This window comes from Panulirus ornatus, chromosome 43 (genome assembly GCF_036320965.1).
Source record: "Panulirus ornatus isolate Po-2019 chromosome 43, ASM3632096v1, whole genome shotgun sequence".
In the NCBI taxonomy this organism is placed as follows: domain Eukaryota; kingdom Metazoa; phylum Arthropoda; class Malacostraca; order Decapoda; family Palinuridae; genus Panulirus; species Panulirus ornatus.
This window is the reverse complement of record NC_092266.1, coordinates 9,117,993-9,145,915: the sequence shown is the minus strand read 5'-3', so window position 1 is coordinate 9,145,915 and position 27,923 is coordinate 9,117,993. Positions and strand designations below refer to the sequence as shown.

The following is a 27,923-nucleotide window of genomic DNA, read 5'->3' as shown; positions in this document are numbered from 1 at the left end:
TGTGAATAAGCGCAAGGTAATTAGGTACAGTAGGGTTGAGGGTCAAGTCAATTGGGAGGTGAGTTTGAATGGAGAAAAACTGGAGGAAGTAAAGTGTTTTAGATATCTAGGAGTGGATCTGGCAGCGGATGGAACCATGGAAGCGGAAGTGGATCATAGGATGGGGGAGGGGGCGAAAATTCTGGGAGCCTTGAAGAATGTGTGGAAGTCGAGAACATTATCTCGAAAAGCAAAAATGGGTATGTTTGAAGGAATAGTGTTTCCAACAATGTTGTATGGTTGCGAGGCGTGGGCTATGGATAGAGTTGTGCGCAGGAGGATGGATGTGCTGGAAATGAGATGTTTGAGGACAATGTGTGGTGTGAGGTGGTTTGATCGAGTAAGTAACGTAAGGGTAAGAGAGATGTGTGGAAATAAAAAGAGCGTGGTTGAGAGAGCAGAAGAGGGTGTTTTGAAATGGTTTGGGCACATGGAGAGAATGAGTGAGGAAAGATTGACCAAGAGGATATATGTGTCGGAGGTGGAGGGAACGAGGAGAAGAGGGAGACCAAATTGGAGGTGGAAAGATGGAGTGAAAAAGATTTTGTGTGATCGGGGCCTGAACATGCAGGAGGGTGAAAGGAGGGCAAGGAATAGAGTGAATTGGATCGATGTGGTATACCGGGGTTGACGTGCTGTCAGTGGATTGAATCAGGGCATGTGAAGCGTCTGGGGTAAACCATGGAAAGCTGCGTAGGTATGTATATTTGCGTGTGTGGACGTATGTATATACATGTGTATGGGGGTTGGGCCATTTCTTTCGTCTGTTTCCTTGCGCTTCCTCGCAAACGCGCGAGACAGCGGCAAAAAAAAAAAAAAAAAAAAATATATATATATATATATATATATATATATATATATATATATATATATATATATATATATATATATATATATATATGTATATATATATATATATATATATATATATATATATATATATATATATATATATATATGTATATATATATATATATATATATATATATATATATATATATATATATATATATATATATATATATATATATATATATATATATGGGCATGAGAAGAAAGATCATGAGAGGCAAGTGTTTTGGGAGCAGCTGAATGAGTGTGTTAGTGGTTTTGATGAACAAGACCGGGTTATAGTGATGGGTGATTTGAATGCAAAGGTGAGTAATGTGGCAGTTGAGGGAATAATTGGTATACATGGGGTGTTCAGTGTTGTAAATGGAAATGGTGAAGAGTTTATAGATTTATGTGCTGAAAAAGGACTGATGATTGGGAATACCTGGTTTAAAAAGCGAGATATACATAAGTATACTTATGTAAGTAGGAGAGATGGCCAGAGAGCGTTATTGGATTACGTGTTAATTGACAGGCGCACAAAAGAGAGACTTTTGGATGTTAATGTGCTGAGAGGTGCAACTGGAGGGATGTCTGATCATTATCTTGTGGAGGCTAAGGTGAAGATTTGTATGGGTTTTCAGAAAAGAAGAGTGAATGTTGGGGTGAAGAGGGTGGTGAGAGTAAGTGATATTGGGAAGGAGACCTGTGTGAGGAAGTATCAGGAGAGACTGTGTACAGAATGGAAAAAGGTGAGAACATTGGAGGTAAGGGGAGTGGGGGAGGAATGGGATGTATTTAGGGAATCAGTGATGGATTGCGCAAAAGATGCTTGTGGCATGAGAAGAGTGGGAGGTGGGTTGATTAGAAAGGGTAGTGAGTGGTGGGATGAAGAAGTAAGAGTATTAGTGAAAGAGAAGAGAGAGGCATTTGGACGATTTTTGCAGGGAAAAAATGCAATTGAGTGGGAGATGTATAAAAGAAAGAGACAGGAGGTCAAGAGAAAGGTGCAAGAGGTGAAAAAAAGGGCAAATGAGAGTTGGGGTGAGGGAGTATCATTAAATTTTAGGGAGAATAAAAAGATGTTCTGGAAGTGCGTAAGACAAGGGAGCAAATGGGAACTTCAGTGAAGGGCGCAAATGGGGAGGTGATAACAAGTAGTGGTGATGTGAGAAGGAGATGGAGTGAGTATTTTGAAGGTTTGTTGAATGTGTTTGATGATAGAGTGGCAGATATAGGGTGTTTTGGTCGAGGTGGTGTGCAAAGTGAGAGGGTTAGGGAAAATGATTTGGTAAACAGAGAAGAGGTAGTAAAAGCTTTGCGGAAGATGAAAGCCAGCAAGGCAGCAGGTTTGGATGGTATTGCAGTGGAATTTATTAAAAAAGGGGGTGACTGTATTATTGACTGGTTGGTAAGGTTATTTAATGTATGTATGACTCATGGTGAGGTGCCTGAGGATTGGCGGAATGCGTGCATAGTGCCATTGTACAAAGGCAAAGGGGATAAGAGTGAGTGCTCAAATTACAGAGGTATAAGTTTGCAGAGTATTGCTGGTAAATTATATGGGAGGGTATTGATTGAGAGGGTGAAGGCATGGACAGAGCATCAGATCGGGGAAGAGCAGTGTGGTTTCAGAAGTGGTAGAGGATGTGTGGATCAGGTGTTTGCTTTGAAGAATGTATGTGAGAAATACTTAGAAAAGCAAATGGATTTGTATGTAGCATTTATGGATCTGGAGAAGGCATATGATAGAGTTGATAGAGATGCTCTGTGGAAGGTATTAAGAATATATGGTGTGGGAGGAAAGTTGTTAGAAGCAGTGAAAAGTTTTTATCGAGGATGTAAGGCATGTGTACGTGTAGGAAGAGAGGAAAGTGATTGGTTCTTAGTGAATTTAGGTTTGCGGCAGGGGTGTGTGATGTCTCCATGGTTGTTTAATTTGTTTATGGATGGGGTTGTTAGGGAGGTAAATGCAAGAGTTTTGGAAAGAGGGGCAAGTATGAAGTCTGTTGGGGATGAGAGAGCTTGGGAAGTGAGTCAGTTGTTGTTCGCTGATGATACAGCGCTGGTGGCTGATTCATGTGAGAAACTGCAGAAGCTGGTGACTGAGTTTGGTAAAGTGTGTGGAAGAAGAAAGTTAAGAGTAAATGTGAATAAGAGCAAGGTTATTAGGTACAGTAGGGTTGAGGGTCAAGTCAATTGGGAGGTGAGTTTGAATGGAGAAAAACTGTAGGAAGTGAAGTGTTTTTGATATCTGGGAGTGGATCTGGCAGCGGATGGAACCATGGAAGCGGAAGTGGATCATAGGGTGGGGGAGGGGGCGAAAATCCTGGGGGCCTTGAAGAATGTGTGGAAGTCGAGAACATTATCTCGGAAAGCAAAAATGGGTATGTTTGAAGGAATAGTGTTTCCAACAATGTTGTATGGTTGCGAGGCGTGGGCTATGGATAGAGTTGTGCGCAGGAGGATGGATGTGCTGGAAATGAGATGTTTGAGGACAGTGTGTGGTGTGAGGTGGTTTGATCGAGTGAGTAACGTAAGGGTAAGAGAGATGTGTGGAAATAAAAAGAGCGTGGTTGAGAGAGCAGAAGAGGGTGTTTTGAAGTGGTTTGGGCACATGGAGAGGATGAGTGAGGAAAGATTGACCAAGAGGATATATGTGTCGGAGGTGGAGGGAACAAGGAGAAGAGGGAGACCAAATTGGAGGTGGAAAGATGGAGTGAAAAAGATTTTGTGTGATCGGGGCCTGAACATGCAGGAGGGTGAAAGGAGGGCAAGGAATAGAGTGAATTGGAGCGATGTGGTATACCGGGGTTGACGTGCTGTCAGTGGATTGAAGCAGGGTATGTGAAGCGTCTGGGGTAAACCATGGAAAGCTGTGTAGGTATGTATATTTGCGTGTGTGGACGTATGTATATACATGTGTATGGGGGGGGGGGTTGGGCCATTTCTTTCGTCTGTTTCCTTGCGCTACCTCGCAAACGCGGGAGACAGCGACAAAGTATAATAAATATTATCCCTGGGGATAGGGGTGAAAGAATACTTCCCACGCATTCCTCGCGTGTCGTAGAAGGCCACTAGAGGGGACGGGAGCGGGGGGGCCAGAAATCCTCCCCTCCTTGTATTTTTTAACTTTCTAAAATGGGAAATATATATATATATATATATATATATATATATATATATATATATATATATATATATATATATGGGGATAGGGGAGAAAGAATACTTCTCACGTATTCCCTGCGACTAGAGGGGACGGGAGCGGGGGGCCAGAAATCCTCCCCTCCTTGTATTTTTTAACTTTCTAAAATGGGAAACATATATATATATATATATATATATATATATATATATATATATATATATATATGGGGATAGGGGAGAATGAATACTTCTCATGTATTCCCTGCGTGTCGTAGAAGGCGGCTAAAAGGGAAGGGAGCGGGGGGCTGGAAATCCTCCCCTCTCGTTTTTTAATTTTCCAAAAGAAGGAATAGAGAAGGGAGCCAAGTGAGGATATTCCCTCAAAGGCTCAGTCTTCTGTTCTTAATGCTACCTCGCTAACGCGGGAAATGGCGAATAGTATGAAAAAAAAATATATATATATATATATATATATATATATATATTTTTTTTTTTTTTTTTTTTTGCCGCTGTCTCCCGCGTTTGCGAGGTAGCGCAAGGAAACAGACGAAAGAAATGGCCCAAACCACCCCCATACACATGTATATACATACGTCCACACACGCAAATATACATACCTACACAGCTTTCCATGGTTTACCCCAGACGCTTCACATGCCTTGATTCAATCCACTGACAGCACGTCAACCCCGGTATACCACATCGCTCCAATTCACTCTATTCCTTGCCCTCCTTTCACCCTCCTGCATGTTCAGGCCCCGATCACACAAAATCTTTTTCACTCCATCTTTCCACCTCCAATTTGGTCTCCCACTTCTCGTTTTTTTTTTTTTTTTTTTTCCGCTGTCTCCCGCGTATGTATGTATGTATATGAGTGGTTTGGCCATTCTTCGTCTGTTTCCTTCCGCTACCTCACTGATGCAGGAAACAGCAGTTAAGTATAATAATAATATAATAGTAACCTTGTAAATCTGTCTTCCTGCTCTGACGATGCAATTATACATGCTTTGACAGTTTTTGGGAGACTATGATGCATGACATTTTTTTAGCTGTGTTATTCATTTGCTAGTGATAGCTATCATGCATCAACTGGAAATCAAATGGGGGCAGAAACCATTACAATATGGAGTGGAAATCTGTTTTCATATGAGTAATGTTGCAGTTTAAGGGTCAGTGTATATCACAAGAACGTGGCTAATTCACCTGATACCAGTGATGATCCACTAGTGGGGAAGAAATATAAAGGTATACTAGGAAAGATCTGTTTTACATCACCTAATTGCCAAACTGCCACACACAAAATTTAGCTGGCTGGCAAATAAATAAGGCCACGCCAAAGAGACTCATGAAAAAATCGAATAGACAACATTGCATGGACAGGGTATGTAACATTCTTCAATATGAAAGTACAACTTAGCATCCCTGTAAGTGGTTTCTTGCTACTGTATGTACTTAGTTTCAGTTTGTAGAGTACTATGCTAGCTCCCCTTAGATAAAGACGAAAAGAGAATATGCGTATAATTAGATACATTTATTTGCTCTTCATTTACCATTTGTGTTAAAGGAAGACTTGCATATTGATGTTGCCCCATCTTTTAATCTTGTGTACATACCACATATTAACCTTTTGCATACTTACTTCCTGCCCCAGGAGTCCTTTCCATCTCTTTCTGATTCCCATAACATTCAAGAAGCCAGCAGCATTCTACAAGCAGTACCACATGTAGTTGTCTTTTCTTTCTGCCTCACTAACATGTGGACTATGGGCATTCTGTCCACAAACATACAATCTCTCCTTGTCATATGTAAAAACTGACAAAATTTAACTCATACAGCTCATTCTTTGTAACTAGATTTTTCTGCGGTGAGCACTATGTGCAAGCCCTGCCTTTTGGCAAAATGATATAAGCAGTAGATAGCAGTAATAGGTAAGAAAATATAGGCTGGAGTATCAGGCAGAAACACTAGGTAGGAGCATTAGATAGAAATCACTAGGAACATTAGGTAGGAGCATTAGATAGAAATCACTAGGAACATTAGGTAGGAGCATTAGATAGAAATCACTAGGAACATTAGGTAGGAGCATTAGATAGAAATCACTAGGAACATTAGGTAGGAGCCTCTGCAAACACAGCACTAGACTTGCCCTCTGCCAGCAGCCTAAGGGTGAGGCAGTAAAGGCTAAGAAGCAGCACTGGAGTTCTTTAGTTATAGAGACTGTTGCCATGGCAATCCCTCTGAGAGAGTTCCAGTTGGAACAGGCATCAGGGATATAGATGGAAATGTAAGACTCATGCACGTATTGCATTAATTTTTCATTAGCTTTGTTATTATCATTTTACTGTGAGTTACTTATACTTAATTGCATCACATAGGATGTTCCCACAGGCTCGCTGTTCTCACGGGCCACCGTAAATAAGGATGTTTGAACACATAACAGCTGATCTGTTGTATAAACATGTAGTGCTGACATATGGTTGTATCAGGTGTTGACAGGCTTCACACGGACTCACTGTTCTCACGGGCCACTGTTAATCAGGATGTTTGAACACATAAGAGCTGATCTGTGGCTTAAACAAGCTACTGAATGGGTGTTGACAGACTCCAATATAACCCCTGCCAGTGCTACCTGTGGGGACAACCTCATCTTACCACTAGTGTGTGTCATAGTGTGTTATAAGACCTTTGTCCAGAGTACTATAGTTGTACATACCTATTTTTCTAATATAACTGTAAAGGCCACCTGATCTTCATTGAGTACCATGGAACGTAGAAAGATCCAATCTCCTTACCAACTCAGTCTGACAAGTGGTGGCAACCTTACAAGTGGTGGTTCCCTTGCAATTGTTGGCAGTGACGCAAGACCTATGTGACTACAGATGACCCTCATACCTACTTCATATTTCTATGCCTGGTGTTCCCAGCATTTCTACAAGCCTACCTGACACAGCAAACAGTCCTGATACATTCTACCTGTGGACACTAAGGGCTGAACCAAGGACCAGCTAAGTGATTCATCGCCTATAGTATACCTCCCTGCATCAAAGATTTGCCTTTATTGCACTGCTAACACTGGGTGGCTAGGAAGGAAAATCAACACAGCACCACAGTCATAGAATGCTGTCATCACATCAAGAGCGAGCCACCATTCTGCACACATCTCCGCCTTACTACACCCAAGACCCCTTGGAAGACTCCCACTCAGATATGAACTCTGTTACAGTGGCTCACTTGGTGAGGTATGCTCTTTTTGAGGCACTACTTCTTAATCTTTACATATAGATACACTTTTCTGTGAATCTTGACTTGACTATTCACTTCTGTAATTTCACCAGTTATTTAGGGTCCCATCCACTATTCCATACATTCCCTCTTGTGTTTTCATGTAATAATGATATTTTTAGTGACTCTATTCATATATTGAGTCTTGTAATTAATATGTCATAGTGTTAAGTACACCTTTGGTAACATCATCTGTTATGTTTAACTTTCTTTTAACTTTCTTTTGACAAAATTTTCAAATAAGAATCATGATATATATTTTGAATTAGGCAAATAGTGTTATCTAAATTTCAACTTTTTGGTTATCAAGTGCCTATTTTAACTCTGATTTTAATACATGTCAAACAAGGATCCATGTGATGGACATAAAAGTTCATATGTCCTCAGAAATTTACTTAGAATATTACTTTTATTTATTTACTTTGCTTTGTCACTGTCTCTCGCGTTTGCGAGGTAGCGCAAGGAAACAGACGAAAGAAATGGCCCAACCCACCCTCATACACATGTATATACATACATGTCCACACATGCAAATATACATACCCATACATCTCAATGTACACATATATATACACACACAGACACATACATATATACACATGCACTCAATTCAAACTGTCTGCCTTTATTCATTCCCATCGCCACCTCGCCACACATGGAATAACATCCCCCTCCCCCCCCTCATGTGTGCGAGGTAGCACTAGGAAAAGACAACAAAGGCCCCATTCGTTTACACTCAGTCTCTAGCTGTCATGCAATAATGCCCGAACCACAGCTCCCTTTCCACATCCAGGCCCCACAGAACTTTCCATGGTTTACCCCAGACGCTTCACATGCCCTGATTCAATCCATTGACAGCACGTCGACCCCAGTACACCACATCGATCCAATTCACTCTATTCCTTGCCTGCCTTTCACCCTCCTGCATGTTTAGGCCCCGATCACTCAAAATCTTTTTCACTCCATCTTTCCACCTCCAGTTTGGTCTCCCACTTCTCCTCATTCCCTCCACCTCTGACACATATATCCTCTTTGTCAATCTTTCCTCACTCATTCTCTCCATGCGACCAAACCACCCTCTTCTGCTCTTTCAACCACACTCTTTTTATTACCGCACATCTCTCTTACCCTTTCATTACTTACTCAGTCAAACCACCTCACACCACATATTCTCCTCAAACACCTCATTTCCAGCACATCCACCCTCCTCCGCACAACTCTATCTATAGCCCACGCCTCACAACCATACAACATTGTTGGAACCACTATTCCTTCAAACATACCCATTTTTGCTTTCCAAGTTAATGTTCTCGACTTCCACACATTTTTCAACGCTCCCAGAACTTTTGCCCCCTCCGACACCCTATAATTCACTTCCACTTCCATGGTTCCATCTGCTTCCAAATCCACTTCCAGATATCTAAAACACTTCACTTCCTCCAGTTTTTCTCCATTCAAACTTACCTCCCAATTAACTTGTCCCTCAACCCTACTGTACCTAATGACCTTGCTCTTATTCACATTTACTCTCAGCTTTCTTCTTTCACACACTTTACCAAACTCAGTCACCAGCTTCTGCAGTTTCTCACCCTAATCAGCCACCAGGGCTGTATCATCAGCAAGCAACAACTGACTCTCTTCCCAAGCTCTCTCATCCACAACAGGCTGTGTACTTGCCCCTCTTTCCAAAACTCTTACATTCACCTCCCTAACAACCCCATCCATAAACAAATTAAACAACCATGGAGACATCACGCACCCCTGACTTTTGACGCAAACCAACATTCACTGAGAACCAATCACTTTCCTCTCTTCCTACACATACACATGCCTTACATCCTCGATAAAAACTTTTCACTGCTTCTAACAACTTACCTCCCACACGATGTATTCTTAATACCTTCCACAGAGCATCTCTTATCAACTCTGTCATAAGCCTTCTCCAGATCCATAAATGCTACATACAAATCCACTTGCTTTTCTGAGTATTTCTCACATACATTTTTCAAAGCAAACACTTATTCAACACATCATCTACCACTTCTGAAACCACACTGCTCTTCCTTAATCTGATGCTCTGTACATACCTTCACCCTCTCAATCAATACCCTCCCTATAATTTCCCAGGAATACTCAACAAACTTATACCTCTGTAATTTGAGCACTCACTCTTATCCCCTTTGCCTTTGTACAATGGCAGTATGCAAGCATTCCACCAGTCCTCAGGCACCTCACCATGAGTCATACATTAAATAATGCATTCCTCACGTGTCGTAGAAGGCGACTAAAGGGGACGGGAGCAGGGGGCTAGAAACCCTCCCCTCCTTGTATTTTAACATTCTAAAAGAGGAAACAGAAGAAGCAGTCATGCAGGGAGTGCTCATCCTCCTCGAAGGCTCCGATTGGGGTGACTAAATGTGTGTGGATGTAACCAAGATGAGAAAAAAGGAGAGACAGGTCGTATGTTTGAGGAAAAGAACCTGGATGTTTTGGCTCTGAGTGAAACGAAGCTCAAGGGTAAAGGGTAAGAGTGGTTTGGGAATGTCTTGGGAGTAAAGTCAGGGGTTAGTGAGAGGACAAGAACAAGGGAAGGAGTAGCACTACTCCTGAAACAGGAGTGGTGGAAGTATGTGATAGAGTGTAAGAAAGTAAACTCTAGATTGATATGGGTAAAACTGAAAGTGGATGGAGGGAGATGGGTGATTATTGGTGTATATGCACCTGGGCATGAGCGGAAAGATCATGAGAGGCAAATGTTTTGGGAGCAGCTGAGTGAGTATGTTAGTAGTTTTGATGCACGAGACTGGGTTATAATGATGGGTGATTTAAATGCAAAGGTGAGTAATGTGGCAATTCAGGGAATAATTGTTGTACATGGGGTGTTCAGTGTTGTAAATGGAAATGGTGAAGAGCATGTAGATTTATGTGCTGAAAAGGACTGGTGATTGGGAATACCTGGTTTAAAAAGAGAGATATACATAAGTATACGTATATAAGTAGGAGAGATGGCCAGAGAGCGTTATTGGATTACATGTTAATTGATAGGCACGGGAAAGAGAGACTTTTGGATGTCAATGTGTTGAGAGGTGCAACTGAAGGGATGCCTGATTATTATCTTGTGGAGGCGAAAGTGAAGATTTGTAGAGGTTTTCAGAAAAGAAGAGGGAATGTTGGGGTGAAGAGAGTGGTGAGAATAAGTGAGCTTGGGAAGGAGACTTGTGTGAGGAAGTACCAGGAGAGACTGAGTACAGAATGGAAAAAGGTGAGAACAAAGGACATAAGGGGAGTGCGGGAGGAATGGGATGTATTTAGGGAAGCAGTGATGGCTTGCGCAAAAGATGCTTGTGGCATGAGAAGCGTGGGAGGTGGGCAGATTAGAAAGGGTAGTGAGTGGTGGGAATAATTGTTGTACATGGGGTGTTCAGTGTTGTAAATGGAAATGGTGAAGAGCATGTAGATTTATGTGCTGAAAAGGACTGATGATTGGGAATACCTGGTTTAAAAAGAGAGATATACATAAGTTTGTGTGAATAAATTGTACATTTCCTTTTCCATAGCCAGAGGTTGAACCATTATGTGACGTTCATTTTTTCATTCATTTCAAGCTAAAAGTTTGTTTTCTAAATTGTGTCTTACATTTTTCATATGTATATATATGTATGTGTGTGTGTGTGTGTGTGTGCGCGTGTGTGTGTGTGTGTGTGTGTGTGTATATACATATGTATATTATCCCTGGGGATAGGGGTGAAAGAATACTTCCCACGTATTCCTCGCGTGTCGTAGAAAGCGACTAGAGGGGACGGGAGCGGGGGGCCGGAAATCCTCCCCTCCTTGTATTAACTTTCTGAAATGGGAAACAGAAGAAGGAGTCACGCGGGGAGTGCTCATCCTCCTCGAAGGCTCAGAGTGGGGTGCCTATATGTGTGTGGATGTAACCAAGATGTGAAAAAAGGAGAGATAGGTAGTATGTTTGAGGAAAGGAACCTGGATGTTTTGGCTCTGAGTGAAACGAAGCTCAAGGGTAAAGGGGAAGAGTGGTTTGGAAATGTCTGGGGAGTGAAGTCAGGGGTTAGTGAGAGGACAAGAGCAAGGGAAGGAGTAGCAATACTCCTGAAACAGGAGTTGTGGGAGTATGTGATAGAATGTAAGAAAGTAAATTCTCGATTAATATGGGTAAAATTGAAAGTTGATGGAGAGAGGTGGGTGATTATTGGTGCATATGCACCTGGGCATGAGAAGAAAGATCATGAGAGGCAAGTGTTTTGGGAGCAGCTGAATGAGTGTGTTAGCGGTTTTGATGCACGAGACCGGGTTATAGTGATGGGTGATTTGAATGCAAAGGTGAGTAATGTGGCAGTTCAGGGAATAATTGGTATGCATGGGGTGTTCAGTGTTGTAAATGGAAATGGTGAAGAGCTTGTAGATTTATGTGCTGAAAAAGGACTGATGATTGGGAATACCTGGTTTAAAAAGCGAGATATACATAAGTATACTTATGTAAGTAGGAGAGATGGCCAGAGAGCATTATTGGATTACGTGTTAATTGACAGGCGTGCGAAAGAGAGACTTTTGGATGTCAATGTGCTGAGAGGTGCAACTGGAGGGATGTCTGATCATTATCTTGTGGAGGCTAAGGTGAAGATTAGTATGGGTTTTCAGAAAAGAAGAGTTAATGTTGGGGTGAAGAAGGTGGTGAGAGTAAGTGAGCTTGGGAAGGAGACCTGTGTGAAGAAGTATCAGGAGAGACTGTGTACAGAATGGAAAAAGGTGAGAACAATGGAAGTAAGGGGAGTGGGGGAGGAATGGGATGTATTTAGGGAATCAGTGATGGATTGCGCAAAAGATGCTTGTGGCATGAGAAGAGTGGGAGGTGGGCTGTTTAGAAAGGGTAGTGAGTGGTGGGATGAAGAAGTAAGAGTATTAGTGAAAGAGAAGAGAGAGGCATTTGGACGATTTTTGCTGGGAAAAAATGCAATTGAGTGGGAGAAGTATAAAAGAAAGAGACAGGAGGTCAAGAGAAAGGTGCAAGAGGTGAAAAAAAGGGCAAATGAGAGTTGGGGTGAGAGACTATCAGTAAATTTTAGGGAGAATAAAAAGATGTTCTGGAAGGAGGTAAATAGGGTGCGTAAGACAAGGGAGCAAATGGGAACTTCAGTGAAGGGCGTAAATGGGGAGGTGATAACAAGTAGTGGTGATGTGAGAAGGAGATGGAATGAGTATTTTGAAGGTTTGTTGAATGTGTCTGATGACAGAGTGGCAGATATAGGGTGTTTGGGTCGAGGTGGTGTGCAAAGTGAGAGGGTTAGGGAAAATGATTTGGTAAACAGAGAAGAGGTAGTAAAAGCTTTGCGGAAGATGAAAGCCGGCAAGGCAGCAGGTTTGGATGGTATTGCAGTGGAATTTATTAAAAAAGGGGGTGACTGTATTGTTGACTGGTTGGTAAGGTTATTTAATGTATGTATGACTCATGGTGAGGTGCCTGAGGATTGGCGGAATGCGTGCATAGTGCCATTGTACAAAGGCAAAGGGGATAAGAGTGAGTGCTCAAATTACAGAGGTATAAGTTTGTTGAGTATTCCTGGTAAATTATATGGGAGGGTATTGATTGAGAGGGTGAAGGCATGTACAGAGCATCAGACTGGGGAAGAGCAGTGTGGTTTCAGAAGTGGTAGAGGATGTGTGGATCAGGTGTTTGCTTTGAAGAATGTATGTGAGAAATACTTAGAAAAGCAAATGGATTTGTATGTAGCATTTATGGATCTGGAGAAGGCATATGATAGAGTTGATAGAGATGCTCTGTGGAAGGTATTAAGAATATATGGTGTGGGAGGCAAGTTGTTAGAAGCAGTGAAAAGTTTTTATCGAGGATGTAAGGCATGTGTACGTGTAGGAAGAGAGGAAAGTGATTGGTTCTCAGTGAATGTAGGTTTGCGGCAGGGGTGTGTGATGTCTCCATGGTTGTTTAATTTGTTTATGGATGGGGTTGTTAGGGAGGTAAATGCAAGAGTCTTGGAAAGAGGGGCAAGTATGAAGTCTGTTGGGGATGAGAGAGCTTGGGAAGTGAGTCAGTTGTTGTTCGCTGATGATACAGCGCTGGTGGCGGATTCATGTGAGAAACTGCAGAAGCTGGTGACGGAGTTTGGTAAAGTGTGTGGAAGAAGAAAGTTAAGAGTAAATGTGAATAAGAGCAAGGTTATTAGGTACAGTAGGGCTGAGGGTCAAGTCAATTGGGAGGTGAGTTTGAATGGTGAAAAACTGGAGGAAGTGAAGTGTTTTAGATATCTGGGAGTGGATCTGTCAGCGGATGGAACCATGGAAGCGGAAGTGGATCATAGGGTGGGGGAGGGGGCGAAAATTTTGGGAGCCTTGAAAAATGTGTGGAAGTCGAGAACATTATCCCGGAAAGCAAAAATGGGTATGTTTGAAGGAATAGTAGTTCCAACAATGTTGTATGGTTGCGAGGCGTGGGCTATGGATAGAGTTGTGCGCAGGAGGATGGATGTGCTAGAAATGAGATGTTTGAGGACAATGTGTGGTGTGAGGTGGTTTGATCGAGTAAGTAACGTAAGGGTAAGAGAGAGGTGTGGAAATAAAAAGAGCGTGGTTGAGAGAGCAGAAGAGAGTGTTTTAAAATGGTTTGGGCACATGGAGAGAATGAGTGAGGAAAGATTGACCAAGAGGATATATGTGTCGGAGGTGGAGGGAACGAGGAGAAGAGGGAGACCAAATTGGAGGTGGAAAGATGGAGTGAAAAAGATTTTGTGTGATCGGGGCCTGAACATGCAGGAGGGTGAAAGGAGGGCAAGGAATAGAGTGAATTGGAGCGATGTGGTATACAGGGGTTGACGTGCTGTCAGTGGATTGAATCAAGGCATGTGAAGCGTCCGGGGTAAACCATGGAAAGCTGTGTAGGTATGTATATTTGTGTGTGTGGACGTGTGTATGTACATGTGTATGGGGGGGGTTGGGCCATTTCTTTCGTCTGTTTCCTTGCGCTACCTCGCAATACGCGGGAGACAGCGACAAAGTATAAAAAAAAAAAAAAAAAAAAAAAAAATACATAAGTATACGTATGTAAGTAGGAGAGATGGCCAGAGAGCGTTATTGGATTACGTGTTAATTGATAGGCACGGGAAAGAGAGACTTTTGGATGTCAATGTGTTGAGAGGTGCAACTGAAGGGATGCCTGATTATTATCTTGTGGAGGCGAAAGTGAAGATTTGTAGAGGTTTTCAGAAAAGAAGAGGGAATGTTGGGGTGAAGAGAGTGGTGAGAATAAGTGAGCTTGGGAAGGAGACTTGTGTGAGGAAGTACCAGGAGAGACTGAGTACAGAATGGAAAAAGGTGAGAACAAAGGACATAAGGGGAGTGCGGGAGGAATGGGATGTATTTAGGGAAGCAGTGATGGCTTGCACAAAAGATGCTTGTGGCATGAGAAGCGTGGGAGGTGGGCAGATTAGAAAGGGTAGTGAGTGGTGGGATGAAGAAGTAAGATTGTTAATGAAAGAGAAGAGAGAGGCATTTGGATGATTTTTGCAGAGAAATAATGCAAATGACTGGGAGATGTATAAAAGAAAGAGGCAGGAGCTTAAGAGAAAGGTGCAAGAGGTGAAAAAGAGGGCAAATGAGAGTTAGGGTGAGAGAGTATCATTGAATTTTAGGGAGAATAAAAAGATGTTTTGGAAGGAGGTAAATAAAGTGCGTAAGACAAGGGAATCAATGGGAACTTCAGTGAAGGGAGCTAATGGGGAGGTGATAACAAGTAGTGATGATGAGAGGATATTTAGTGAGTATTTTGAAGGTTTGTTGAATGTGATTGATGATAGAGTGGCAGATATAGGGTGTTTTGGTTAAGGTGGTGTGCAAAGTGAGAGGGTTAGGGAGAATGATTTGGTAAACAGAGAAGAAGTAGTAAAAGCTTTGCGGAAGATGAAAACCAGCAAGGCAGTGGGTTTGGATGGTATTGCAGTGGAATTTATTAAAAAAGGGGGTGACTGTATTGTTGACTGGTTGGTAAGGTTATGTAATGTATGTATGACTCATGGTGAGGTGCCTGAGGAATAGCGGAATGCTTGCATAGTGCCATTGTACAAAGGCAAAGGGGATAAAGGTGAGTGCTCAAATTACAGAGGTATAAGTTTGTTGAGTATTCCTGAGAAATTATATGGGAGAGTATTGATTGAGAGGGTGAAGGTATGTACAGAGCATCAGATTTCGGAAGAGCAGTGTGGTTTCAGAAGTGGTAGAGGATGTGTGGATCAGGTGTTTGCTTTGAAGAATGTATGTAATAAATACTTAGAAAAGCAAATGGACTTGTATGTAGCATTTATGGATCAGGAGAAGGCATGTGATAGAGTTGATAGAGATGCTCTGTGGAAGGTATTAAGAATATGTGGTGTGGGAGGCAAGTTGTTAGAAGCAGTGAAAAGTTTTTATCGAGGATGTAAGGCATGTGTACGAGTAGGAAGAGAGGAAAGTGATTGGTTCTCAGTGAATGTAGGTTTGTGGCAGGGGTGCATGATGTCTCCATGGTTGTTTAATTTGTGTATGGATGATTATGAATGGGGTTGTTAGGGAGGTGAATGCAAGAGTTTTGGAAAGAGGGGCAAGTATGCAGTCTGTTGTGGATAAGAGAGCTTGAGAAGTGAGTCAGTTGTTGTTCGCTGATGATACAGCGCTGGTGGCTGATTCAGGTGAGAAACTGCAGAAGCTGGTGACTGAGTTTGGTAAAGTGTGTGAAAAAAGAAAGCTGAGAGTAAATGTGAAAAAGAGCAAGGATATTAGGTACAGAAGGGTTAACGGACGAGTCAATTGGGAGGTAAGTTTGAGTGGAGAAAAACTGGAGGAAGTGAAGTGTTTTAGATATCTGGGAGTGGATTTGGCAGCGGATGGAAACATGGAAGCGGAAGTGAATCATATGGTGAGGGAGGGGGCAAAAGTTCTGAGAGTGTTGAAAAATGTGTGGAAGTCGAGAACATTATCTCGGAAAGCAAAAATGGATATGTTTGAAGGAATAGTGGTTCCAACAATGTTATATGGTTGTGAGGCGTGGGCTATAGATAGAGTTGGGCGGAGGAGGGTGGATGTGCTGGAAATGAAATGTTTCAGGACAATATGTGGTGTGAAGTGGTTTGATCGAGTAAGTAATAATAGGGTAAGAGAGATGTGTGGTATTAAAGAGTGTGGTTGAGAGAGCAGAAGAGGGTGTTTTGAAATGGTTTGGCCACATGGAGAGAATGAGTGAGGAAAGATTGACCAAGAGGATATATGTGTCAGAGGTGGAGGGAACGAGGAGAAGTGGGAGACCAAATTGGAGGTGGAAAGATGGAGTGAAAAAGATTTTGAGTGATCAGGGCCTGAACATGCAGGAGGGTGAAAGATGTTCAAGGAATAGAGTGAATTGGAACGATGTGGTATACTGGGGTCGACGTGCTGTCAGTGGCCCAACCCACCCACATACACATGTATATACATACACATCCATACACGCACATATACATACCTATACATCTCAACTATGCATATATATACACACACAGACATATACATATATACACATGTACATAATTCATACTGTCTGCCTTTATTCATTTCCATTGCCACCTCGCCACACATGAAAGAACAACCCCCTCCCCCAAATGTGCGCGAGGTAGTGCTAGGAAAAGACAACAAAGGCCACATTCATTCACACTCAGTCCCTAGCTGTCATGTAATAATGCACCGAAACCACAGCTCCCTTTCCACATCCAGGCCTCACACAACTTTCCATGGTTTACCCCAGACGCTTCACATGTCCTGGTTCAATCCATTGACAGCACGTCGACCCCGGTATACCACATCGTTCCAATTCACCCTATTCCTTGCACGCCTTTCACCCTCCTGCATGTTCAGGCCCGGATCACTCAAAATCTTTTTCACTCTTTTTATTCTACTCTATTTTATTTTATTATACTTTGTCGCTGTCTCCCGCGTCAGTGAGGTAGCACAAAGAAACATACGAAAGAATGACCCAACCCACCCACAGATGCATGTGTATACATACATGTCCACACATGCACATATACATACCTATACATTTCAACGTATACATACATATGTATACACAGCATTCCAATTCACTCTATTCCTTGCACGCCTTTCACCCTCCTGCATGCTCAGGCCCCGATTGCTCAAAATCTTTTTCACTCCATCCTTCCATCTCCAATTTGGTCTCCCACTTCTCCTTGTTCCATCCACCTCTGACACATATATCCTCTTTGTTAATCTTTCCTCACTCATTCTATCCATGTGACCAGACCATTTCAGTACACCCTCTTCTGCTCTCTCAACCACACTCTTTTTATTACCACACATCTCTCTTACCCTTTCATTACTTACTCAATCAAACCACCTCACACCACATATTGTCCTCAAACATCTCATTTCCAATACATCCACCCTCTTCTGAACAACCCTATCTATAGCCCATGCCTTGGAACCATATAACATTGTTGGAACCAGTATTCCTTGAAACATACCCATTTTTGCTTTCCGAGATAATGTTCTCGCCTTCGACACATTCTTCAGTGCTCCAGAACCTTCGCCCCCTCCCCCACCCTGATACAACGCTGGTGGTTGATTCAGGTGAGAAATTGCAGAAGCTGGTGACTGAGTTTGGTAAAGTGTGTGAAAGGAGAAAGATGAGAGTAAATGTGAATAAGAGCAAGGTTATTAGGTACAGTAGGGTTGAGGGACAAGTTAATTGGGAGGTAAGTTTGATTGGAGAAATACTGGAGGAAGTGAAGTGTTTTATTTATCTGGGAGTGGATTTGGCAGGTGATGGAACCATGGAAGCAGAAATGAGTCATAGGGTGGGGGAGGGGGCAAAAGTTCTGGGAGAGTTGAAAAATGTGTGGAAGGTGAGAACATTATCTCGGAAAGCAAAAATGGGTATGTTTGAAGGAATAGTGGTTCCAAGAATGTTATATGGTTGCAAGGCATGGGCTATTGATAGAGTTGTGCAGAGGAGGGTGGATGTGCTGGAAATGAGATGTTTGAGGACAATATGTGGTGTGAGGTGGTTTGATCGAGTAAGTAATGAAAGGGTAAGAGATGTGTGGTAGTGAAAAGAGTGTGGTTGAGAGAGCAGAAGAGGGTGTTTTGAAATGGTTTGGTCACATGGAGGGACTGAATGAGGAAAGATTGACAAAGAGAATATATGTATCAGAGGTGGAGGGGACGAGAAGTGGGAGACCAAATTGGAGGTGGAAATATTGAGTGAAAAACATTTTGAGCAATCGGGGCCCAAACATGTAGGAGGGTGAAAGGCGTGCAAGGGATAGAGTGAATGGAACTATGTGGTATACCGGGGTCGATGTACTGTCAATGGATTGAATCAGGGCATGTGAAGCATCTGGGGTAAACCATGGAAAGTTTTGTGGGGCCTGGATGTGGAAGGGGAGCTGTGGTTTCGGTGCATTATACATAACAGCTGGAGACTGAGTGTGAATGAATGTGGCCTTTGTTGTCTTTTCCTAGCGCTACCTCGCACGCATGCGGGGGAGGGGGTTGTCATTTCATATGTGGTGGGGTGGCGACGGGAATGAATTGGGGCAGACAGTATGACTTATGTACTTATATGTATATGTCTGTGTGTTTATATATATGTATACGTTGAGATGTATAGTTATGTATATGTGTGTGTGTGTGGACGTGTATGTATATACATGTGTATGTGAGGTGGTTTGATCGAGTAAGTAACGTAAGGGTAAGAGAGATGTGTGGAAATAAAAAGAGCGTGGTTGAGAGAGCAGAAGAGGGTGTTTTGAAATGGTTTGGGCACATGGAGAGAATGAGTGAGGAAAGATTGACCAAGGGGATATATGTGTCGGAGGTGGAGGGAACGAGGAGAAGAGGGAGACCAAATTGGAGGTGGAAAGATGGAGTGAAAAAGATTTTGTGTGATCGGGGCCTGAACATGCAGGAGGGTGAAAGGAGGGCAAGGAATAGAGTGAATTGGAGTGATGTGGTATACCGGGGTTGACGTGCTGTCAGTGGATTAAAGCGGGGCATGTGAAGCGTCTGGGGTAAACCATGGAAAGCTGTGTAGGTATGTATATTTTGCGTGTGTGGACGTATGTATATACATGTGTATGGGGGTGGGTTGGGCCATTTCTTTCGTCTGTTTCCTTGCGCTACCTCGCAAACGCGGGAGACAGCGACAAAGCAAAAAAAAAAAAAAAAAAAAATGGTGGGTTGGGCCATTCTTTCGTCTGTTTCATTGTGCTACCTCGCTAACGCGCGAGACAGCAACAAAGTATAATAAGTAAAAAAACATATATTTATATCACCATATCACAGTTTATACATATCACAGAGCATTATTAAGCATTTTCAAATGACAAGATCCAACATGAAAGATTTTGTGCCTTTCACTGCAAGCCTTTGACCCAGATTTTTGTTTCGTTTCAGGCTCATCAAATGTGGTTGCAGACATGCCTTCCCATAGACTGGGAGCAGTCGCTGTAGACAATAACCCCATAGATTTTGAAAAAGAGGTAGAAACAGCATCAGCATGATAACCCAGTTTGGGGTCCTGTCACATAATTCTTAGATGGATAGGACCACAAGTCATAAAGTATAGTAATGTGTGTGTGCCTATGTGGGGAGAGTAGAGGGCATTTGAGCTGAAACTGTTCAGTTTTTTCATTGTGGTAATTACATCATGGGCAAGAGGGGTCTTTGGATGTGCTGAACCAGTGTTTGTAGTAATGTATGGATGGGTGACGTTCATAGCACAGATAAGAAAGTGTCTAATGTTTGCCAAGGAAGCATGATTTCAGGTCTTATGGGCTGTTATTCAATATTTGTGTTGGGGGCAGTTGTTTAGTGCTTGTTGGGTTATTTCTGTGTAAATGTGTTTTGTCATTATTATACTTGGGATGGGGGAACTGTGAGCAGAGGTTGTTGATGTGAGAGTTTGGGGTAGCTTTTTGTTTCTGCTTAAGGAGGTTGATGGTTAGTTCCGGAGTGGTATGGGTGGGAGGGGTCTCAAGCTGTTGCAAAGAATTTAGTGCCAACCATGCAACCAGTACAGCCAGCCTGGGTATCGGCAGGGTTTGTGACGCCTGCATAGTAAGCCAGCACTTCAGTGGTTGTCAAGTCCTTTGAACCAAATAGCTGATTTTTCTTTCTGCCCCACTCGCTCATGGACTACTGGCATTCTGTCCACAAACACAGAACTTCTTGTCATGAAAAACACGACAACATTCAATTCACAAAGCTCATTCTTCGTAAGTCGTAGATTTTCCTGTGGTGAGTGCTATGCGCTAGTCCTGCCATTTGACAAAGTGGTAGGGACAATAGATAGAAGTAGTTGGTAGGGACATTTAGGTAGGAGCATTAGGTAGAAACATTCAGTAATAGTAGTTGGTAGTAGCATTAGTTAGTAGTAGTCAGTAGGAACATCAGGTAGGAACCTCTGCAAATACTGCACAAGACTTGCTCTCTGTTAGAGGCCTGATCAGGGTGAGGTACTAAAGGCTAAGAAGCAGCACTGGAGTTAACTAGTTATGGAAATTCTACTGCCGTGGCCATCCCCTGAGGGAGCTCCAGAAGCGAACAGGCATCAAAGATATATATAGATAGGTAGCATGTCATGGTAGAATTGTACTGATGGATCTGTGTTTCAATGTGTAGGTGTTGAGTGTTTGTGGTTGCCAGACAAATAGTGATTGTTTTGAGTCCTCTATTTTGTGTAGTTTGCAGCTTTGCTACATTTGCTTCTGAGAGGGTGAAAGACCAGGCAAATGAGACATAGTTTAGGGTGGAGTAGATAGATTTTTTAAGAAGATGCTAAGGGATTCTTTTTCTTACCCAAACCTTGTGCCAGTTTGTGTTCTGAGGGCACTTAGTTCCTGTAATGATTTTGTGTTGATGTTTTAGGTATTAGAGGTGCATGTCATATGTATAGTACAAGATGCAGAGACTGGCTGATGTTTTATTTAAGTTGACGGGAGTATGAACTTGATTCGTGTCTGTTTAAGGTTAAAAGAGTGATTGAAGATTTCTTTGGAGATGCAGAGATTCTGCTCTGGTTTAGCTTTTGTTCCAACAGTGTATTAATGTACTGCTGCATGTTTGTTGCCACTGTGGTCATCAGCTTGTTGCAGTTTGTTGAAGGTAATGGAATGTCCACTACTGTACTGTACTGTATCATAGGGAACAACTTAAATTTCTGTATGCTGCCTGAATTAGCCAAGTTTTGATTTTTTTCTCTACATTTGAGGCTAAAGTCTAGGCTGGGCCTTAATAATAAGAGCTAAGTTAATGAAAATATAAAAGAAGAGATAAGGGAAAGTAGTTATGAATTATGGAGGAAGAAAAAAAAACATTCTTATCTAATACAGGCCATTCCATAGTTATTGGGAAGGACATGAGAAAGTACAGAGTTCTAAAGCTTCGAGGTGCAGGGAAAGAAACATTTATCAAAATGGTTAAGTTTAATGCCTCCAAGACCCTGTTTCAAACCATCTTTCTATCAAAAATTCTTCATGGCTTTCCTTTCTCTGTTGATGGTTATGTAATTCCTCCTCTTTACTCATTGAACACACTTTGTATTACTGTCCCATCCACTCTTTTTTTGGAAACCCAAATTTACAGAAATAGCTAAGTCTGCCTCTAAGAAATTGGGAGTCTTAATTAGGTTATCCCTGGGGATAGGGGAGAAAGAATACTTCCCACGCATTCCTCACGTGTCTTAGAAGGCGACTAAAGGGAACGGGAGCGGGGGGGCTAGAAACCCTCCCCTCCTTGTATTTTAACTTTCTAAAAGGGGAACAGAAGAAGGAGTCACGCAGGGAGTGCTCATCCTCCTCGAAGGCTCAGATTGGGGTGTCTAAATGTGTGTGGATGTAACCAAGATGAGAAAAAAAGGAGAGATAGGTAGGATGTTTGAGGAAAGGAACCTGGATGTTTTGGCTCTGAGTGAAATGACAGATAACCAAATGCACTCATATACTGATGACTCAACACTGCATTCTTTGACATCTTTCAATTCTGCTCCTAATCTTTTTCGATCTGCATCTCGTCTCGACACACCTTCCTCACTGAACTCTTACAGGATATCTGGTTCCCCACCACAAGCTAGACCATGCAATACTTGGCAAGCTGCTGTGTCACATAATTGTTGTGTGGTTGTTGGCAACTCAAAGGTGGGCCATTTTGTTGTTCGCTGATGATACAGCGCTGGTGGCTGATTCATGTGAGAAACTGCAGAAGCTGGTGACTGAGTTTGGGAAAGTGTGTGAAAGAAGAAAGTTGATATTAAATGTGAATAAGAGCAAGGTTATTAAGTACCGTAAGGTTGAGGGTCAAGTCAATTGGGAGGTAAGTTTGAATGGAGAAAAACTGGAGAAAGTGAAGTGTTTTAGATATCTGGGAGTGGATTTGGCAGCGGATGGAACCATGGAAGCGGAAGTGAATCGTAGGGTGGGGGAGGGGGCGAAAATCCTGGGAGCCTTGAAGAATGTGTGGAAGTCGAGAACATTATCTTGGAAAGCAAAAATGGGTATGTTTGAAGGAATAGTGGTTCCAACAATGTTGTATGGTTGCGAGGCGTGGGCTAAGGATAGAGTTGTGCGGAGGAGGGTGGATGTGCTGGAAATGAGATGTTTGAGGACAATATGTGGTGTGAGGTGGTTTGATCGGATAAGTAATAATAGGATAAGAGAGATGTGTGGTAATAAAAAGAGTGTGGTTAAGAGAGCAGAAGAGGGTGTTTTGAAATGGTTTGGTCACATGGAGAGAATGAGTGAGGAAAGATTGACCAAGAGGATATGTGTGTCAGAGGTGGAGGGGACGAGGAGAAGTGGGAGACCAAATTGGAGGTGGAAAGATGGAGTGAAAAAGATTTTGAGTGATCGGGGCCTGAACATGCATGAGGGTGAAAGGCGTGCGAGGAATAGAGTGAATTGGAACGATGTGGTATACCGGGGTCGACGTGCTGTCAATGATTGAACCAGGGCATGTGAAGCATCTGGGGTAAACCATGGAAAGTTCTGTGGGGCCTGGATGTGGAAAGGGAGCTGTGGTTTCGGTGCATTGTTACATGACAGCTAGAGACTGAGTGTGAACGAATGGGGCCTTTGTTGTCTTCCTAGCGCTACCTCGCACACATTAGGGGGAGGGGGTTGTTATTTCATGTGTGGCGAGGTGGCGATGGGAATGAATAAAGGCAGACTATGAATTATGTACACGTGTATGTATGTATATGTCTGTGTGTGTATACATATATGTATACATTGAGATGTATAGGTATGTATATTTGCATGTGTGGATGTGTATGTATATACATGTGTATGTGGGTGGGTTGGACCATTCTTTCGTCTGTTTCCTTACGCTACCTCACTAACGCGGGAGACAGCGACAAAGCAAAATAAATTAAAAAAAGATCCATTCTAATACTATAAAAATATTTTTCAATCTTTTTGAACAAGATTCTAGCTTAATTTCATGTTATGTCCTCTGATTGTTTTATCCCTATATATGTATGAGTGCTGTCAGTGGATTGAATCAGGGCATGTGAAGCATCTGGGGTAAACCATGGAAAGTTCTGTGGGGCCTGGGTGTGGAAAGGGAGCTGTGGTTTCGGGCATTATTGCATGACAGCTAGAGACTGAGTGTGAACAAATGGGGCCTTTGTTGTCTTTTCCTAGTGCTACCTCGCACACATGAGGGGGGAGGGGGGATGGTATTCAATGTGTGGCGAGGTGGCGATGGGAATGAAAAAGGCAGGCAGTGTGAATTGTGTGCATGGGTATATATGTATGTGTCTGTGTGTGTATATATGTGTACATTGAGATGTATAGGTATGTATATTTGCGTGTGTGGACATGTATGTATATACATTGTGTATGGGGGTGGATTGGGCCATTTCTTTCGTCTGTTTCCTTGCGCTACCTCGCAAACGCGGGAGACAGCGACAAAGCAAAATAAATAATGTATGAGTGTATGGGTTTGTTATAACTGAATAAATAAAGAATGGTAAACTATTTTTCAAGCAGTATATGTTTGTGGGTATGTTTTGTGTGTGTTTTGCCTTTTGGAAAGAGATAAAGTGCCCACCACAAGACTTTGTCATGAGGCAGGGCCAGTTCAAAGAACTAACTGATACTTGAAAAAAAAAAAAGGGGGGGGGGAATGGAGCAGATGCTGGCATTTACAATCAACATGAACCCACCTTATTAGCAACAAGCATTCCTTCAAAAGGTTATACAACAGAAGAGTAATAAACTTTGTCTAATAGACATATATTGGAAAAATTCAATAATACATATATACACATTTTTTCATAAAATTTTAAATATAAATTTGATAAGTGATATATAATAACTACCATGTCTTCATCACAGAGAATGGAAAAACTTGATTCTTTTTAATGTGAACCTTGATAAAAAAAAAAATTTAAGAACTAACTTTTAACATTAATTACATATTAATGAGCATAGACCATAACATTAAAAACAGTAGCAACTAGTTTCACAAACTGGATCTGATCGGCAAAACAGCAAATAACTTTAAAACACAAGAAGTGAAAAGACAGAAATATTCACATGGTCATTAACCCATAAAATAAAGAAAAAACTGTAAAACTGCAAAAGAAGTATCAACCTGATGCAGGCTACAGTCTATGAATGTTAACTCGATAGAGGACATAAAGTATGATGTAACAGCACCTCTAATACATGGTTCTAAGTGTTTCTATAATCAGGTATTGCAAGTCAGAAATGAAAGTTTGAACTTCTTGCAGAGTATATAAAACATAATTACAAGATTTAAACTTTGGGCAAGTTAGACAGCGTTTGAAGGTCTTTTTCAATTCTGTAAACAATACCTTTGTGCAAATTTTACTTGTACTACATTCTGGAAGCCTTATTTCAGGAAGGAAATATTGACAAAAGACACATGATGAGTGATTTCTTGTCAAACACTTGCTAGTTGCAGCCATTAGGTCATGTTATAACAAAGTCTTTCCTCACTATCTCTTAATCCATAACAGCACTTCAGTTTCTTCAACAAAAAACACGTTTAATTAATTGACATGTGACAAAAACCATTATCTCAGAACATTCAAATAACTATTGGTAATCCAATTTCATGTTCTTTGCATCTTTGTCAGATGTCATGGATGGAGGAGCATCTATTCCTTTAGGAGCAACTGGATAAGTGTCAATATCAATCCTCTGACTCTTGTAAAGAAAAAGTTCAAGAAACATATTAAGGTAGCCATTCAAGTCACATTAACTGGAAGACAATATATTTTTTTCCGTAATGTCTTCAGCACAGGTACTTTTCAACCAAATTTTCATCATAGAACAAATACCACATATAAGAAGGCATGGATTTGATATCATTGCGCTGATGAAAGCTGATTAAGAAGTTCAATCTCACTCTTGAGGTTATTTAAGCTATCAGAGCCAGTTTGTCCTCCAGTCTCTTGTTTGGGTTGAGGGGGAATGTTAAGCACATATGGAACAGATGTACTTACACCCAAACTAGTTTTGCTGTTTAGTTTGTTGGTAAGTGGAGGGGGATCTATTATGTTAAGATTGGATGAGAGATTTTCAGAAAGATGTGCATCTACCATGGATGCATTGAAATCACTTTCACTGGGCAAGAGAGACCGCAGCTCAGCTGAATTGATATTAGTCATATCCAATTCAATTGGATTTTGGTCAATGCACTTCTGAGAGTCCAGATCCAACAGCTGGGCAATGGCTTGTCCTTGTGGATTAGACACGACTGGGGCATAACTACTGCTCACAACAACAGGACCTGCAAAACACAGTCAAATTAATCTTAAAAGTATGTAGCTATTCTTGTGTCACCAGTTTCATTTTAAGTACATGACCCAGACTCCTTTTACATGGCTCCTGCAGCTTAAAGGATACATTAGAATCAGTAGCATGGAAAGGACTGTGCTCCTTTTCAGCCATCAACAATGTAACAATCTCACTGAAGGTGACACTTCAATTGTGGCATAACCACGTGGAGGCAGGTTTCAGTAACACAATCACCTACTCTTATCTAAACGTGTGTTAAGGAGCCCATACACCTCAGAAGGCCAAACAATCAACCACAATACATAGACACTGCATCACTCTATATATAGTTTAAACCTTTCTCATACATCTCCAAAATTTGTAAAACCTTATGATTAAATCTTTAATATCCTTAGTTAAAATATCTTCCCACCTGGTTTATACATACAAAGGAATAGAGAATTCAAACCACAGCCCATTAGGTCCTTTTAAGGTTGTTTGTGATAATGGTAAATATCAGAAACTGACAGAATAGAATAGCATAGAAGTCCGAAGGCATAAAGGTAATTCAAAGAGAATAACCTGGAAAATGTCATTGTGACTAAGAAGGCACACACAATATAAGTCTAGGACTTAAAGCTAATATTTATAAAGTCTCTTCTCAAATGTATATATAGCACTCCTTTCAGCCATTCTAACTGGCAAATTATTCCATATATTAACAATCCTGTTGAAGAAAAAGATCTTCCCTTCATTCTATATAAAATGCTTGCCGACGAGTTTGTATCCAATACCACAAGTAAATCAAATGAATCAAGTCACAAGCAGCTTAATAGATTCAAGTCTTTTCACCTGCTCTCAGGATTTGTTTCTCAGTCTGGAAATCATCTTTGCAACCAGACACTATACTCACTCTATTCTGTTGATATATTTTTTGGGAGGGTGGCCAAAACTGAACACAATATTCAACATGTGGACAAACCAATGAAACTTTCAATTGTTTACCACCGATGCTTCACATGCCCTGGTTCAATCCACTGACAGCATGTCGAACCCGATACACCACATCGTTCCAATTCACTCTATTCCTTGCACGCCTTCCACCCTCCTGCATGTTCAGGCCCCAATCGCTCAAAATCTTTTTCACTCCATCTTTCAACCTCCAATTTGGTATCCCACTTCTCATCGTTCCCTCCACCTCTGACACATATATCCTCTTTGTCAATCTTTCCTCACTCATTCTCTCCATGTGACCAAACCATTTCAAAACACCCTCTTCTGCTCTCTCAACCACACTCTTTTCATTACCACACATCTCTCTTACCCTTTCCTTACTTCCTCAATCAAACCATCTCACACCACAAATTGTCTTCAAACATCTCATTTCCAACACATCCATCCTCCTCCGCACAACTCTATCTATAGCCCTCGCCTTGCAACCACACAACATTGTTGGAACCACTATTCCTTCAAACATACCCAGTTTTGCTTTCCGAGATAATGTTCTCATCTTCCACACATTTTTCAACGCTCCCAGAACTTTCACCCCCTTCCCCACCCTGTGACTCACTTCCGCTTCCATGGTTCCATCCGCTGCCAGATCCACTCCCAGATATCTAAAACACTTCAATTCCTAGTTTTTCTCCATTTAAACTTACCTCCCAATTTGACTTGTCCCTCAACCCTACTGTACCTAATAATTAACCTTGCTCTTATTCACATTTACTCTCAGCATTCTTCTTTCACACACTTTACCAAACTCAGTCACCAGCTTCTGCAGTTTCTCACCCAAATCAGCCACCAGCGCTGTATCATGAGCGA

General features: G+C 41.7%; 1 protein-coding gene and 1 long non-coding RNA gene across 9 annotated transcripts in view; one reads left to right on the top strand and one right to left on the bottom strand.

The window, feature by feature from the left end:
• The first annotated feature begins 4,840 nt into the window (after positions 1 to 4,840).
• On the top strand, positions 4,841 to 21,271 carry LOC139762303 (uncharacterized). Its single transcript, XR_011715686.1, has 2 exons — positions 4,841 to 7,259; positions 19,753 to 21,271. It is a non-coding gene; the product is annotated as an uncharacterized lncRNA (long non-coding RNA).
• A 3,298-nt stretch (positions 21,272 to 24,569) lies between these two features.
• LOC139762302 (proto-oncogene c-Rel-like) overlaps positions 24,570 to 27,923 on the bottom strand; it is a 280,381-nt gene continuing 277,027 nt past the window's right edge. For all 8 annotated transcript variants that reach the window (XM_071686905.1, XM_071686903.1, XM_071686902.1 and 5 more), the window contains one exon: positions 24,570 to 26,115. In XM_071686905.1, coding sequence (XP_071543006.1) covers positions 25,691 to 26,115 — 425 coding nt within the window. In that variant the 3' untranslated portion in view covers positions 24,570 to 25,690. The remainder of the gene's footprint in view (positions 26,116 to 27,923) is intronic.